The sequence below is a fragment of the Pituophis catenifer genome, unplaced genomic scaffold (assembly GCF_029215685.1).
Source record: "Pituophis catenifer annectens isolate HBS135680 unplaced genomic scaffold, rPitCat1.0.hap2 SCAF_1, whole genome shotgun sequence".
NCBI classification, from domain to species: Eukaryota; Metazoa; Chordata; class Lepidosauria; order Squamata; family Colubridae; genus Pituophis; species Pituophis catenifer.
In genome coordinates, this window is record NW_027256881.1 from 261020249 (window position 1) to 261036490 (window position 16242).

General features: G+C 41.4%; 1 protein-coding gene across 1 annotated transcript in view; it reads left to right on the plus strand.

Moving 5' to 3' along the window:
* Window positions 1–1386: 1386 nt before the first annotated feature.
* Window positions 1387–16242, plus strand: part of BDNF (brain derived neurotrophic factor) — a 50572-nt gene continuing 35716 nt past the window's right edge. Inside the window, exon 1 of the mRNA XM_070957534.1 lies at window positions 1387–1524. Coding sequence (XP_070813635.1) covers window positions 1387–1524 — 138 coding nt within the window. The remainder of the gene's footprint in view (window positions 1525–16242) is intronic.

Genomic DNA, 16242 nt, shown 5'->3' on the forward strand with positions numbered 1-16242 from the left:
TGTATAAAAAGAACACCGCTTGGGGGGGGGGAAAGCCCTACTAAGCAGGTATATACAAAAGTATGAAGGCTATTGCTTAACGCATTGTAAGCCGCCCTGCGTCTCCGGAGAAGGGCGGCATATAAATCGAACCAATAAATAAATAAATAAATAACTTAATCCAAGTTCCATTCCATTTTCCAGGGGAGCCCTCTCATGTCATTCCAGATATCCTGTGGTTTATGCTGGGAATATGCTACTTAGCGTCAAATCCCACCATCACATTTCCAACCACATTTTTTTATTTCTCCAGAAACAAAAAGTGTGGGGAAGTGAAGGGGAGAAATCTGTCAGACACCTGTAGTTGTCTTTCATCCTCCTTAAATCTAAAAGACATCCTTTCGCCCCCATTTCCATGAAGATTTGAGGGATTGCTGGACAAAAGGATTTTAAAAGAGTTGAGGAAGAGCCTATATATACCCAGTTACTCCTTAGCCCAAACTAATAGACATATTTCAGTACAACAGGCAATACAGTTCGGAAGCTTTTTCTAAGACAGCATCTCTCCACCCTGGCAGGTTTGAAAAAGTGTGGACCAACTCCCAGAATTCTCTAGCCAGCATGCTGGTTGGGGAAATTCTGGGAGTCGAAGTCCACACTTTTGCCAAGGTCGAGAACTGGTCTAATGCTTTGATTTGTTTTTAATTTAAAGTTTTGACAGTCTAAAATAAATCTTCAGCAACTTTAAAAAAAAAGAAAAAAAACCAAGCAAAAGCTTCTTAAATCAAGTTCAGGCCTCAAAAGTTCTTTTAAAAACGTAAAAACTTCTGCAAAGACAGGGAAACCCTCTTCTCCCGGCGTTTAGGGGGAAGCCCAAAACAAGCGAAGCGAGAACCGCGGTAGAAGACACGTGCAAAGGGCGGGGAACCCAGGCTGCAGCCTCAGCGCCGCCGCCTCTTTTTTTTTTTTTTTTTCTACGCGAGAAAGAGATCAGTGGCGTGGAGGGAATCTGATTGCTCGTGAGCTACGCAGGGGTGTCTCGTTTATAGGCAGGCGGGGAAATCATCTGACATCCACGTCAAAGCCTAGCACTCGTGTGTGGATTCCCGTACAGCCTCCATTCAAGGCTTGGAGAGTTGTGGATTCCAAGCGTAGCTCACTCTAGCGAGCGAGCATGAAATCTCTCCCTCTCGAGCGTGATCAAACGGAGCTACTCCATCGGGGGACGCCACTATGATTTCCACCGCCACGCAATTTCCACTATCAATAATTTAACCGGCATTTGCGGCGCAAGCGGAACCTGGGGGGAGGCGGGCGGAGGAGGAAAGGGATGAGGACGCCTCGCGAAAGAGGTTTGGGCAAGAAGGTGGGGACTTTTGATTTTAAACCCATCCTTTGGCGTTTTAAATGCTATTTTTCATTTCCAACCAACTCCACCACCAAAGCCGGAGGTTGCCATCCAGGCATCTCCCATGCCAGCTCTCGGCGCTGTCTTTCGAGGCTAGGCGCCTAAGAGAGGGGAAAGAGCGAGCGAGCGAGCGCAAGGTGAGTTTGGGGGTTGATTCTCCGACTGTTTTGTTATGTCTGCGAGAAAAATCCGCCGACTGGCGGGACCTGCGCGCACGTTTGCCCGCTGCGTGTTCTCTTCGAAAGTGACTCGTAACGTTATCCGGACCCTTCATTAATAAATCATGCTTGTTATTATCTTGATTGCATTCTTAATAGGCAGACTATGAAGAGGTCAGTCAGGGAGCTATATTTAAATGGATCTGGTTTGTTTAATGTACTAACAAGTAGAAAACTAATCTGCTCCGGCTTTAAGAGATTGGTAGCGTTTCAAGCCGCGCACCCCCCAGCCTTCCCCCCCCCCCCGGTCCGGGATCCGGAGTCCGCAACTTAGGAAACCACGAGGGGAAAAAAAACCCAAACCAAACAAAACCAAAAAACTTTTTTTGGAGCTTGTTTGTTTTCCCTGCTCCGATTTATCCGCTGGGACCCAACCTGTTCCGCGAAACCGACGCTTTCTCCCCGCCGTTGGTCACCCCGGCAGGACTTGCACTAGATCTCGTTGCCTTCTTCCCACGCTGAAATTTGGGGGAGACGGGATGGGGGGAGGGCGAGAACGCAAACAGAACTTAGTGCGGGTGTCTTTCTGCCTTCCCACCCACCTCGCTCCCCGCGGTAAATTTAATTCCTTCCTTCCTGATCGTAGAGGAAGGGACACCGACGATGGAGGAAAGTGGATCCCGACGCAAGTCCGATCTTATTTGCCGGCGTCTTTGGGAGGCCTCCCTTGGGAGAGAGGTTGGGCCGAACGAAAAAAACCAAGTTTCCAAGAAGCTTGGAAAAGGGTTGCTGCAGACGCCGGAGTTTTCCGTGTAGTTGCGGCGGACTGGGTAAGAGGGGTGGGGGGGGCAGGGAGCGGGCGGACCAGGCAATGCGGTTCCTTTAAACCGGGGCAACCCGGTGCTGGTGCCCGTTTGGAAGCCGCTTGACCAATAGCAACCCAAATGGAGATCTAAATAATTCCTGAGTGAGAGGAAGCCAAACGCGAGGAGGGAGGGAGGGAGAAGGAGGGGGCGGTGGTGTGGGGGCACAGCCAGGCTCCTACGACAGCCGGCTTGGGTGGGGGGGGGGAGAGAGAGAGAGAGAGAGAGAGAGAGAGAGAGAGAGGGAGAGAAAGAGATCAGAGGCTCCCAACAACTCCGTTGCCTCCCACCCTTCATAAAGCTTTGATGAGACATTTGAGCCGCTTGCCTCCTCCGGTGTTCCTGGAGCTGCAGGAGGCGGCTGGAGGGACTGGACGGCTGGGAGACGATGTGACTCTCCGGAGGAGACCCCAGCAGGCTTTGTGTGGACGGCAAGGTAGGGGGCAAGGGAAAGGCGAGGCGCGGAGAAGTTGACTCGAACAGCCCTGTCGGAGCCTCCCGGGGAGCAGCCCAGCAGCCCTGGGAGGGAGGGCTGGGACGGCGCGGCTGCCCGAGCCAGAGAGGCCCGAGGAATGGGGTGTGTGTGTGGGGGGGGGGTGCATGGAAGAGAAAGGCAGGCCCCGCCGGGAAGAAAGAACTTCTCTGTCGGTGCAGGCTGAGCCCCAGCATTCGAGATTCGGTTGGCACAAGGCTGCCCAGGGCGCGGGGCGATCCCCTCCCGGCAGCTGGATCAGGGGCCTGGCGGGAGGAAGCCTTCCCGGCAAGGAAGGCTGGTTGAGTTCGGGGAGCTGCACTTCCAGGTAAAGGGCGCTGGAGCGGGCAGAAAGGGAAGCCCCCGCCCCCAGCCCGCTCTCTGGAGGCGGACGGCAGGGTGGGTGGGCGACTCGGTCGCCGCCTTTTTTTTTTTTTTTTTTTTTTTTGTTCCTACCCCGCCAGACACTCGTGGCACCTGCTCGGCTCGTGCCTTGGCAGGCGCCCCTCCGCCTCCCTCGCTCGCTCTGCCGCCTTTGCCCAGCCTGTTGTGCTCTCTCTCTCACCCTCTTGCTCCGCTCGTCCTCTTCAACTTTCTCAGCCGGACTTCTCGCTTCCTTCCCGCGCGCTTCCCCCCCCCCCCCCGGCGCCCAGAGAGGCGGCGTCCCCTTAAGCCTGGATGCCGGGCAAAGGAAGGGGGTTGTTGAGGGGTGGGGGGGGGCAACTTGTCTGAGGAAAACTCTCTGGCGAGGAGAGAAGCGCACGGGAGTTGCAGCGTGGGAAGAGCTATCAGGAAGCGGGTTCGTGGGTGGCTGGCGACTACCTGGCTGAGCTTTCCCGCTCTTGCTTGGGAGTGGCCGCGAGCGGGCGGCTTCGCGGTGCGACGGTCCTGGGGCTACGTAGTTGGGGCGGCCCAGGAGAGACTGAGAGCCCCAGCCTACGAATCCCGCCGCCTGGCCAGACCTTTACGCGCCGGATCGGTAGCCGGAGTTTTTGTGATGCGACTTTGTTTTCGGTGGGAAAGGAGGCCCTCTGCTGGCCCAGAGTGGAGTCGCAAGGAAGCCCCTTCTGCCCCGTGTTTGAGTAAATTTAACCCCCTTGTGTCCCCGACCTGTTTGCTTTCAGAGATTAAGCCGGCTTCGGATCCAGAATAGAAATCCCTACTTCGTTTTGGTATGAGCTGTTGGATTTTACGTTCATCGAAAGAGGATTTCTGGGCTGTGAAATATCAGCCTGGACCCAGTTCATACTTTAAGGTGAACCCTCCCCCCCCCAAAAAAAAATCCCAAACCCCATACACAACAGTGCCAGGTGAAACAAAGCAGGCAGGCTCTTATTCAAGACTATTTTTCCAAAAGCAATTAGAATATCCCTTTACATGAGTAGAAGACATCTCCATTTAAATCTTTCAGGGGCTGGAATGCATGTTAGCCAATGATGTGTTTAACACATATTGAATAGAAATTGGGCTTAAAATGAGCAAGATATGTTCAGGTGTTTGGGACGTTCAATCTTCAGCGAAGGGCCGACCCATGATAAATTAGGGTGGGAAGATGTGCTGATGAAGCCTTAGGGTTACTGTGGTCTTGAACCCCAAGCCATCCTTATCCTGGAGCCTTTGGTATGTTTGGGTGACAAATCCTGCCATTCCCAACTAACAAGGCCAATTGGAGGATGTTGTGGAGAAAGTGAGTTGAAAAAGTCTGCTTGTATACTTTCACATGGTGATAGATTTTCCTTGTGATATTTGGGGAAGAAGAGCAGATTTACTCTGCTAAACTTTTTAAAAGTTATATTCCGTTTATGATAACTACTTAAGGGAACCTCCATGCTTAGAAGCAATATATCTTTGAGCACCAGCTGTTTGCAAAGATACCTGGAAAGTCTGCCACCAACTGTGACTTACTTCTGAACTTCCAAAGACTTTGGTTGGGCACTTTTTGCCCAACTTTATAGATTTTAATCAACTAGAGTAAGATACTTTGTGTATTTAAATTGAATAGGAGTTGGTGAACTTTGCTTGAAAACACAGCCATTTCTCGAGGTGATTTATCTTTTCTTCAGAGCTGGCTATGGGACTTCAGATGCCTTCCAACATGGATTCAGAACCTGAAGTATTCACATATAGCACAAACACAGCAACCATGAAAAAGTTTCCTTCATTTTTCTCTCTGTGTGTGTGTTGTTGTTTTTTTTTTTTAATGGACTTGGACAATGTGAAATCCTTATGGAGTGAGAAGAGGATTTTTTAGTAGCAGCAATAGGCATGGCTAACCACATAGGTATGATACACTGCCAAAGGTTATAAATGGAATGTAATAGGAAACAATTTTTTTGGCTACAGTGTAGAATTATGCATCAACTCTACCCAGTGAGGCTCAGTAAGTAAATGGAAAGATACACTTGTTGAAACGTAACCTTTCCTGGAATTTCAGGCACGCCAGTTACCATAGCTGAAATTCCAGGACCATAAAGTTATTTGTCATTTTTGTCCACTTTGCTAGATGGAAGAGTATGTGAAAATGCTTTCAGCAAATTATTAAGTGCTTATGGAGGGTGTGATGATAAAAACATCCACTGCCTTATCTTTGACATTGGTTGGTTGTTTATTGCTTCCACTCAAGATAAGAGGAAATATTCATTGTGTTTTATCAGATAATCCTCTTTGGGTACAGGGTTTTCCTCAGTGGTCTCTATAAATCTTCAACAGTCCTTTCTCTTCAGGAATTGTGCATGAAAAAGAGAGGATAGCCACGGAGAAGTCTCTATTTGCTACGGGAAAGCAGAACTTCAAAACACTCAGTGTGGAGTCCTTTCAATCCTTTTTTGGATGCGTACATCTGATTCATTTCATTTGTGGGTTCTTACTAATGGGCACTTACTATCACAAGTTAGATCTGCATTCCTTTTTCCCATAATATACTTTTAATCCCATTGGAGGATTGTGCCATTCTAGCTACTTAAGAATCAGGTTGCTCAACTAGGCTATCGTGAAAACATAATATACAAACATCCATTGGCTGAAGATAAGCTTTCTCATATAGAGTCAAATTGCTTGTTGCATAACCAATTTCTTAATCACAGCCATATGCTTCTTTTACCTGGATACTAAAGCACTCTGTGTAAAAGTGGATGGTAATATTTGTAAATGCAGCCTAGATTCATGTTTGTTTGATTAAGGGCTGGTAGCAATGAATCCTCAGATTCTGACTACTTACTGCTCTGTAACTAAGGAAGCATAAGCAAGATGCTACAGAAAAAAACATTGAACTGTGGTCTCAGTAAGATCTGCAAAATGCAGTTTTGTGGTATCAGTTCAGAATATTTTGGGGGGTGGAATACAGGCAGAACATGTATGACCCTCTGTTACAGTAGGCGAACTTCAAATGTACTGCAGCTAGTCCTTAACTTACAACAGTTTGTTTAATGATCATTCAAGGTTATAATGGCACTGAAAAAAACCTAACTTATGACCGTTTTTCACACTTATGACCGTTGCAGCATCCCCATGGTCATGTGATCAAAATTCAGACACTTGGCAACTAACTTATATTTATGATGCTTGCAGTATCATCTGATCCCCTTTTGTAACCTCCTGGTAAGCAAAGTCAATGGGGAAGCCAGATTTAACATCCGTGTTAATAGCTTAATTAACAACTGCGGCAATTTACAGGGTTGTAAATTGGGGCAACTTTCTTGCTTAGCAACAAATTTTGGGCTCCATTGTGGTCCTAAATTGAGGACTACAGATAGTCCTTGACTTACAACAGTTCATTTAGTGACCGTTCAAAGTTACAACGGCACTGAAAAAAGTGACCCCATGACCGTTTTTCACACTTATGATCACATGATCCCTGTGATCATGTGATTTACATTAGGATGCTTGGCAACTGGTTCATAGTTATGACAGGCAAGCAAAATCAATGGGGGAATCCAGATTCACTTAACAACCATGTTACTAACTAAACAACTTCAGTAATTCTCTTAACAAATGTGACAAGAAAAGTCGTAAAACGGGGCAAGATTCACTCAACAAATTTCTCACTTAGCAACATGAATTTTGGGGAAAGTTGAAAGTTGAGGACTACCTGTACCTGTACTTTAGGTATGACCAAAATAAATAATTAACGTTTCAAGAATGTGTGTTTTGTTTTAAACTTATAGCTTTTCCTTGCTTTGTGAATACAGTCTTTTTTTCTAATTATGAGGGTATAAGCCATAGATTTATAGGACAATCATATATTGGCTGTATCTCAGAATGTTTACAGCTGCAGCGTAAGATTCCTTGGCATTGTTTTCCTCATCTGCCAGTTTTTCAGTAGAGGCTTGTAACTCTGGTTTGCTTAGCTTTTTGTTAAATTAATGGTTGATATTGAGCTTTAACAAGTTGGTAATACTAATGCTAAGGACTTTGATTCAGAAGTAATTCTTACGTTGCATGGAGATTACTTCTCCAGTAATAAGATGCCTTAGGACTATCATTGTAGATATTGTTCATAACAGGTTCTTTTGAATTTCGATCAAAGCCATTGGATCTTACTTCCAAGTAGATTTATTTTGGAATCTGGTATAAATAACCTAGATGGAGAGCTTTCGAAAACATTACTTAGTGATTGTTTCTGGATGTCCAAATTACGAATGAAATGTTTGGCAGCTTTGTTGTACACTATTGATTGCTCTATTTCTTCAATTTTTTATAAGATTAAAAGAGCAACGTGTTACAACCATGTATATTCTTTTTTCCCAGAATTGCCATTAGCGTCTTGCCTTGAACATTAACAGGTTTTTTTCTGAAAGTCTTTTTAAAATTTTGTTTGATATACATTTTTTTTTGAGGTTATTGCCATTTTGGGATCGATAACTATTACTTATTTATACTTCTAGTAACTGAGTTTTAATGTATGCAGAGAAGCTATCCTGAATGATAGTAAGTAGCAAGTACCTGTGTTATCTTTAATTTATTGGTTGATAAAAATATTTAGAAATTGAACTGGTGTGATATTTATAAATCCATGCACACATCAAGACAATGGCTCAGCTATATGGCCTGACTAAAAAAAGAAGAATTCGAAGCACTCCTACAAATGAAAGTTATTCAGATAAGCCACCCAACGAAGTGAAGCTCATTGAGTTACTGTATAACAGCATCACTGAGAACCTTTCAACGCATTCTGTCTGTAACTTCAAGGCAGTAAACATTTGCCTTAAGCACTTTCACTATGATATTTATACCAAAGTCTTTTTTAAAAAGCCCAATTGAAAAAGGTAGGGACGACCTATATGAATCTGAAATATTGTTTATTTTTAATATGATGTTTGTTTTTAAACGTAGTTCATTTCCTTAAAAAAAAAATGTTTATCTTTCGAGACTTCAAATGTTAACGGTGATAATATATTTACTGTACCTTAGATGTGATCTTTATTTCCGCTTTTTGTTTTAGAATAATATGTTTGATTGGCAGTTTTACCAATTCAATTTTAAATTCATGTTTTTGTTGCTATTAGGTTTGCAATTGAATCACTTTTTTATGGGATGGGCAGCTATATATATTGGATGAGTGAATGAATGAATGAATGAATGAATGAATGAATGAAGGAAGGAAGGAAGGAAGGAAGGAAGGAAGGAAGGAAGGAAGGAATCTTTTACTACTATAAAATTCAGTCTATTCCAAATCCCATATGTATGCAATATGATAAAAGGAATGATACAGTGATAATTGAAAAGATACTAGATTATATCAATTTGGCACTAGCAATCCTTACTATGTAATGGTATCTAATGTAATGTAATGTAAAGATTGTATTGTGCCTTAGCTGCTTTATACCTCCTTTACCTGTCATAAAATTTGAACAACAGATCATGTTTAGTCTTCTAAAAGTCCTGATTTCTAACCACTCCTGCAAAATTGGGTAGGGGGGATCTTCCTCAGTTGGACCACAGATGAAATTTGATTCCAGAGGTCTGCCCTGTAGTTGCTCCTTCCTTGGGGAGACTGCCTGTCACACCATAACTTCCAAATCAGTTTCAATTATTTCTCTAACTCAAGGGAAAGTTTTGAAACTTACTACTCCTCTGTGGTGCTGTGAAAAGAAAGCTTTGTAGGCTTCTTACTTTATAGGCATTTGTTATTTTTTTAAAAAAATAATCCTTTTGCATACATTCTATTCTGATTCACGAGAAGGAATGCTTTACAAGCCATCAATCAATGCACACAAATACCTGCAGCAGACACAGAAGAAGTGAGAAGAGAGAAAGTTGGTTTCTCTTTCTGTGAAGGAAGTCTGCTAATTCATAAAACGTTGGGAATTCTTGAAGGTGTATTAAACTCACAGATTTGCAAGTCTGAAGCAAAAATGGTATTCTCTGACAGGCTGGCATAGGTTAAACAATGTTTGTCTGAAGGTGCCTTCTGTGTGTTCCAGAGTTTACAGAGCATATGGATGAAAATATGGTGGGGAAAATGTGTGATGCCTTTAAACCATGCTTGGAATAATTTACAGATGGAGTGACTGGTGGTGTGGTAGAGTTCATCATCTGGATCATCTACAACAACCAAGGAAAGAACTTACATTCTGGAGAAAAGTGTAGAAGCATCTGGCTCTTGTTCACTCATTGTTTGAATTTTGGAGTGTTCTTTGATTCGTTGTTGCACTCCAGACTTTGAGCCATATTGATGGCCAGGAGACCAATTTTCATCCATTCCCTTATCCAACAAATGAAGTCTGTCAATCCAGTTGTCATAATTTGTTTTGGTTTTTTTCCCTCTTACATAGATCTACTTGTTATATTCGGTACAAGGAAAATAGAAAATATTGCTTTGTGAAGATGTTACGCCTTAGAAAAAGCATTAAAGATACTTTAAGTTTGAGGTGATAAAATTAATGTCTAAGAAATATGCATTCAGGATTTTCACCATTTTTTCCATTTATAAAACACTGGTCATAGGCACTGAAACATATTAGCTACATACTATAGTAGTACCTATAGTTAGAAACCTATTCTACTTCAGAACAGAGAAAAATCACGTGACAGTAACTGAGTTTATTTACTATTATACCTGTTATGTGTCTACAGTATATCTGTATATGACAGAAAAAGAGAGGGAAGCAGCCATATTATGGATCTCTCCACATTATCTATATATTCTGATTTAAATGATCAAGGATGAAATCATAGAGAGGAGCAAATACCTAACCATGTGACATGAATAATCCTGAATTACTCTTTACCAGTGGTGGGATTCAGCCAGTTCGCACCACTTCGGGAGAACCGGTTGTTAACTTTCTGAGCAGTTTGGCAAACTGGTTATTGGAATAAATCATTAGAGAACCTGTTGTTAAATTACTTCAGTCCCATCACTGCTCTTTACCTATCTTATCCTGCCATAAATTAGTTGTGAATTGTGTTTCAGGATTTTTTATAAATTCAGTCCAGTTTCCAGAAGGGAGGTAACTACTTGTATCCTTTCTCCACATTTGGCAAACCAAGTATGAAAACTGATTTCCATTAGTCATAGAACAACTATATTGACCCCCCCCCAAAGGAATCCTTGAAAGATGTATAGAAGATTGGTCCACAAGTACTAACTCTCATCTATTCCTATTGACTGTTGCTGAGACAACTGTTATCAGTATGTTGAAGGATGTCCAGTCACTTACTCATCCTCATGAGTATGAAGGATGGAATTTCAGTGCTTGGAATGTAATAACAGCTTTATCTACATAAACATAATTCTCTCACTTATCCTGGCACACAGAGACTTTCTGTTTCAATGAGAATAACTTCCAAGGTAGATTTGGACAGAGGAATACGAATAGAGGATTACCCAGTGAACTTTGTAGTGGAATGGAAATTTTAAGGATTGCCATTCCAATAATTCTGGAATTATTCTATATGAAATAACAGTTTTCTCATGTAAATCTGAAAAAATATACTTGTTTAACAGCCACCCCCCAATTGTTCAAAAAATATCAAAATGTACAGAACACCGATTCTGTTTTGTATTTGCCCACATCCTTTGCCCTAAACCTACCTGCCTCTTACATTATAGCTGTTCATGATAAGAAAGATTAGAGGGCTAATCCAGGGGGAAAATACAATTCTCTCCAGCATTCTGTTTTACTCAGGATTGCAAATAAAACCCACTACTTAACTTCCAATATGAGGCAATTGAAAAAGAGCTGTTCACTATTGTTTATTTAATGAAAAGAGATAAAAAGAAAGACCTTTCTTTGAAACTCAACAACATGGAACAATTTTCCCTCTGTAGTACTGCCACTTAGTGTTCAACTTCACTGAATCACAGCTGGAAAGCCCATTTTAAAAAATTGCACTCGCTGTTAGAGCCCTATTTTTCTTGTTAACCAGGAGGATGTCATCATTCAGAAGCTGTAAATTGTGGATGGCATAACAAGTCAAAAGATTTAAACATTTTATTCTATACCGGATTACTTAATAGAAGACAAAAGCCGAGTGGAACGGGACGAGTCCAATCATTGTATATGTTTAATGTTGTATATGTTAAATGTATGTTTAATGGTAGTTTGATATGATTTTTTTTTTTAAAAAATCTAAAAATGAGATCACTTACAATTTTAGTAGTGACCTAATTTAATAACCAGTGTTTTGGATTTAAGATTGCAATACTATACTAGTCCTTTACAAAAGGAAGACTCAGAAAAAACAGTTGTGTTTTGTGTTCACCTAGGGGTTAGCATGCTAAGATCATGTTGTAGGTCTTTCTTGTTCTGCTCATTTACGTTGCTATAAAAACCAGTAGCCTAGATAGAAAAAAGTAAAACGTTTCAGTAGTTGAAAAGGGAGAATTTGCTGATGATTGTTTCCCATAACTATACATTAGCTCCATGACTAGTAGCAACTTCTTGCTTCAGTGCCAGGAACTAAAATTGAAGCAAGGAAACTATACCTTAGAACAGTGATGGCTAACCTTTTTCCCGCTGCGTGCCAAAAGTAGGAGGAGCACGGGGGGGCTCACATGCGTGTGTACCCACACCCATAATTCAATGTGCACTCCCCCTGCGCATGCACATGCCCCCCCTTTTTGCACGTGATGGGTCGGTGGGCCCGGTAGGCCTGTTTTTTTTGCCCTCCCCAGGCTCCAGAGGCTTTCTTGGAGCCTTGGGAGGGCGAAAATGGCCTCCCCCCCCCACGGAGGCCCTCCGGAGGCCAAAAACAGCCCATTTCCCAACTTACGGTGGACCCAGAAGGCCCGAAAATCAGCTGGCTGGCGCATGCATGCGTGCTGGAGCTGAGCTAGGGCAACGCTCGTGTGCCCACAGATATGGCTCCGTGTGCCACCTGTGGCACACGTGCCATAGGTTCACCATCACAGCCTTAGAACAATTATCATTATTCGGTCAAGCTCCTTTTTTGGGACTGGAGCTGAACCAGATGTTATTAGAACAGAAAGTAAAAACTACCTTTAGTAATTGTAAAGCCAATTGTTGTTTAAAGTGAATGCCTCTTTAATATCTACAGATGTTGTTTCTATCCTTTGATTTACAGTCGCATTGAAAATGTGCTTTGTGTACTATGCAGTATGATGATTGCTATTTAAGCGGATATATCCTTTTTAATAGGTTAATTACTAACCTGCATTGACTTGTTTTCCGTATAACTGTTACGAGCACTCAGGCCTGTTCCCCACTGCAGAGCTGTCATTTAATGGAACAACTTTCATTGCTGAGAGAGGTTTATATGCTGGCACGCTCTGCCTTTCTCAAGACTGAACTCTTTCTTGGAGTGTTTTGTTCTGAATAACTGAGCTCTGGCTTAGGAAGAACAAATTCTCTTTGTATGTCCCTGAGACAAGGGGTACTGAAATAATATGCCCTTTGCATTTTGCCCTTGGGACAAACTATACAATACTCGCTAAGGCAGTAAGGCAATGTAGTATGCCAGTTTTAGTAGTATTATTTTTTATGAAAGGTAGCTTTGGAATGGTGGAACAACATGTAATGTGTAGTTTGCCCTTTATTAATAAGTCTTTGAAAGTCTTAAAAGTGCTTCCAAAAGGAGGGGCTTTTTTTTTTTTTAATGCTAAAGAGTCTGAATGATAAAACAGATAAGTTTTAACTCCTGGTGTTAAAGCCAGTTGACCCCAGGGAAAGGCTGAGAGTCTTTCTCAATTCACACTAATGGTCATGGTCTTCTGCTTCTTTTGCTGGTGAATTGTAGTACAGTACAGGCAGTCCTTGACTTACAACGGTTCGTTTGTGAATGTTTGAATAGCAATAGCACTTAGACGTATATACTATTCACAGTGCTTTACAGCCCTCTTTAAGTGGTTTACAGAGTCAGCCTGTTGCCCCCAATAATCTGGTCTTCATTTTACGAACGTCAGAAGGATGGAAGGCTAAGTCAACCTTGAACTTGGTGAGATTCAAACTGCCAAACTACAGGCAGCCGGCAGGCAGCAAAGGTAGTCTGCAGTACTACACTCTAACCACTGCGCCACCATGGCTCTTCAGGCTCATAACTCTTGAAGTTACAACAGCACTGAAAAAAGTGACTTCGGACCGTTTTTCACACTTATGACCATTGCAGCATCCCCGTGGTCACGTGATCAAAATTCAGCCACTTGGCAACTGGTTCGTATTTATGACAGTTGCATGTTCCATGGTCATGTGATTGCCTTTTGCAACCTTCTGACAAGCAAAGTCAATGGGAAGAGCCAGATTCACTGAAAAACCATATTACTCATTTAGCAGCTGTTGGGATTGGGTTAACGACTGTGGGAAGAAAGGTCGTAAAATGGAGCAATACTCATGTAACAGCTGTCTTGCTTAGCAAGGGACATTTCTGGCTCAATTGTGGTCGTAAATTGAGGACTACCTATATGGTGACATGTTGTTGTGACGAGATACACCAAAAACAATTTGGTACTCCTTTGTCTTCCATAAATCTTGGTCAAGATGCCCAGCAAAAATGTTGGAAAACTAAGTTAGCATTAAGGCCTTTGCAATATTAGCTCCTTATTCTGTTTCTTGGCACAGTGATGATACTCAACTTTTATCTAATAGAGAGCATCTGACATCTATGGTTGCCCTGTTGTGAGGAGTGAATCAAATCAGCAGGAAGAAAAGGGAGTATCTAATTCATTTTGGAATTAATTGCCAAGAGGGGACTTTGAAAAATCCAATCGTTCTAAAAATGAACTGCGGCTTTCCCCTCTATGGAACCATGCTCAGATTCTCAATGGCCAATTGATCATGCCTTTGATACTATATATAATAAGCCCCTTACTTTACCATAAGTATTAAAAATGACTGCTTCATGTCACCCAAGGAGTTGGTGGATTCTCTAATGGAATACCATGCACTAAATCAGGAGCATTCCTACCTAAGCATATAAAGTTTATGATCTAGTTTCGGGGTTGCCAAAATGTATCTTTGGCCATATAAAGAACTAACAAAAAGAAAGCAAGAAAAATCATTATACTGGGTGTGATTACTTTTAAAAACAGTAGTGACAAAAATGAAGTACTGTTATTGCTAAAACAGCCTTGTTTTTCCATTGCTTACATATTTCATACGAGACTATGTGGCGGAAAAGGATAATCTCTTGTTTAGAAGGAGAGCTAGTTGTTGTCATCGAGAGGAGCTTAATTCAGCTATGAATCAAGTGCCAACAGTTATTTAACTTATAATTTATGTACTTTCTTTTTAAAAAATGGAGATGCTAAGTCACAAATCATTTAAAGTGGTGAAGTTTAAATTCTAGAGTTTAATGTTGCGTGTTCTCCTAAGCAGCTAAAACAATATATATTAGTTGTTAAACAGTCCATAAAAGCAGTCTTTGGAACTATTTGATTTTCCTAAGAAATCCAATGCTTCAATAAACTTTAATTGCTGCAAATTACTGAGTTGGGATCAGAGGAAGTTAGTCATACTTTTATCACATTTAATGTTAGTCATGACTAATCTGCTCACTAATTTCAGTAGAACTAAAGAAGTTTATTATGATCAGTAGGACTCTACCCAAGATTTATTACATTGGGTTTTACATTTAATCGCATAAGGAACTGGAGAAAGCATTAGATACAGATAGTATATAACTAATTGTAACTAAAATAGTTATAAAATTGGGATTTCTAAATCTACTTTAGCAAAAAGTAGTATTTTCTTTCTTCTGATTATTTATTTATCCCAAAGGTGCTTCTTTCAAAAGGCAATTGGACTTTCTGTTTTTCCTTGAAGATGTTTCAATTCTCATCCAAGAAGCTTCTTCAGTTCTTGGATGAGAAGCGAAATGTTTTCAAGGAAAAACAAAGAAACATAGCTTATTTGTTTAGTTTTGTTAGGCAGTATAATACTCAGTGCCTTATCAGTTTAGTATTTAATTACCATATTGTAAAGATCCAAGTGGAACTGGGAGTTATATTGTAGCTTGTTTATTTGTTTATTTTTATCAAGCCTGTGTTTTCATGATGCTGAATGTAATAATTAATTGTAAACCATCTGTTATAATAAGAAAATATAAGAACTCAAAGTCAAAGAAAAAATAATATCTAAAACAAAAGCTACCAGTCAGGTTTCACCTGAAGCTAAGCCAAATATTTCTGTGTTCGACTTATTTCCCCAAAATAGTGAAGAGTGCCAGAGCAAAAAATTCCATGTCTTTATCCCTCCTATCTTTTAATGTTGGGGGAGGAAGTTCTTTTTATGTGCGTAAAGTTATATTGGACTAAATGTCCTATTCAAAGCCAATTTGTAGGACAAATCTGATATATCTAATGAAGTATATATTGTTGACTCTGGGGGAGTTACTGTCCAAGAGAAAAATATGATTGCAAATTAGTGTTATCCATCAGAATTGTGTTTGAACATGGAATAATAGCTAGCCCAAATCTTTAAGACATAAAACATCCATGCTAAAAAAATCAATTAAAATACAAAAAATGTCCATGCTAAGAGACAAGATTACAAATTCAATGTAATGACCCATAATAATGCCTCAATAATTCATGCATTCATTCAGACTAGATAATGCAAATCAATCTACAAATGTAGTGTGGAAGAGCACCATTTTGAGGATTTGCCTGAAGGAAATCAAGATGGCTGTCAGCCCGATATTCATCAGGAGGTTATTTTAAAGAGCAGTCATTGCTAATGAAAAGCAGTGTCTCTGCAGCTCAATCATTCCATGGAGGTGGAGTTACATGTACTGCAGTACCCTAGTACAAGTACTACAGAAGAAGGTGGATCTGCTAGTATTCAGGTGCCAAACCACGTAGCAGAGGTCAAATGCAGTACATTGAATTACACCCAGAAGCTTATTGGAACCCAATGCATTGCTCGGAGCAGAGGTGTAACATATTATCAGTGCCAAGTTTCAGTTAAT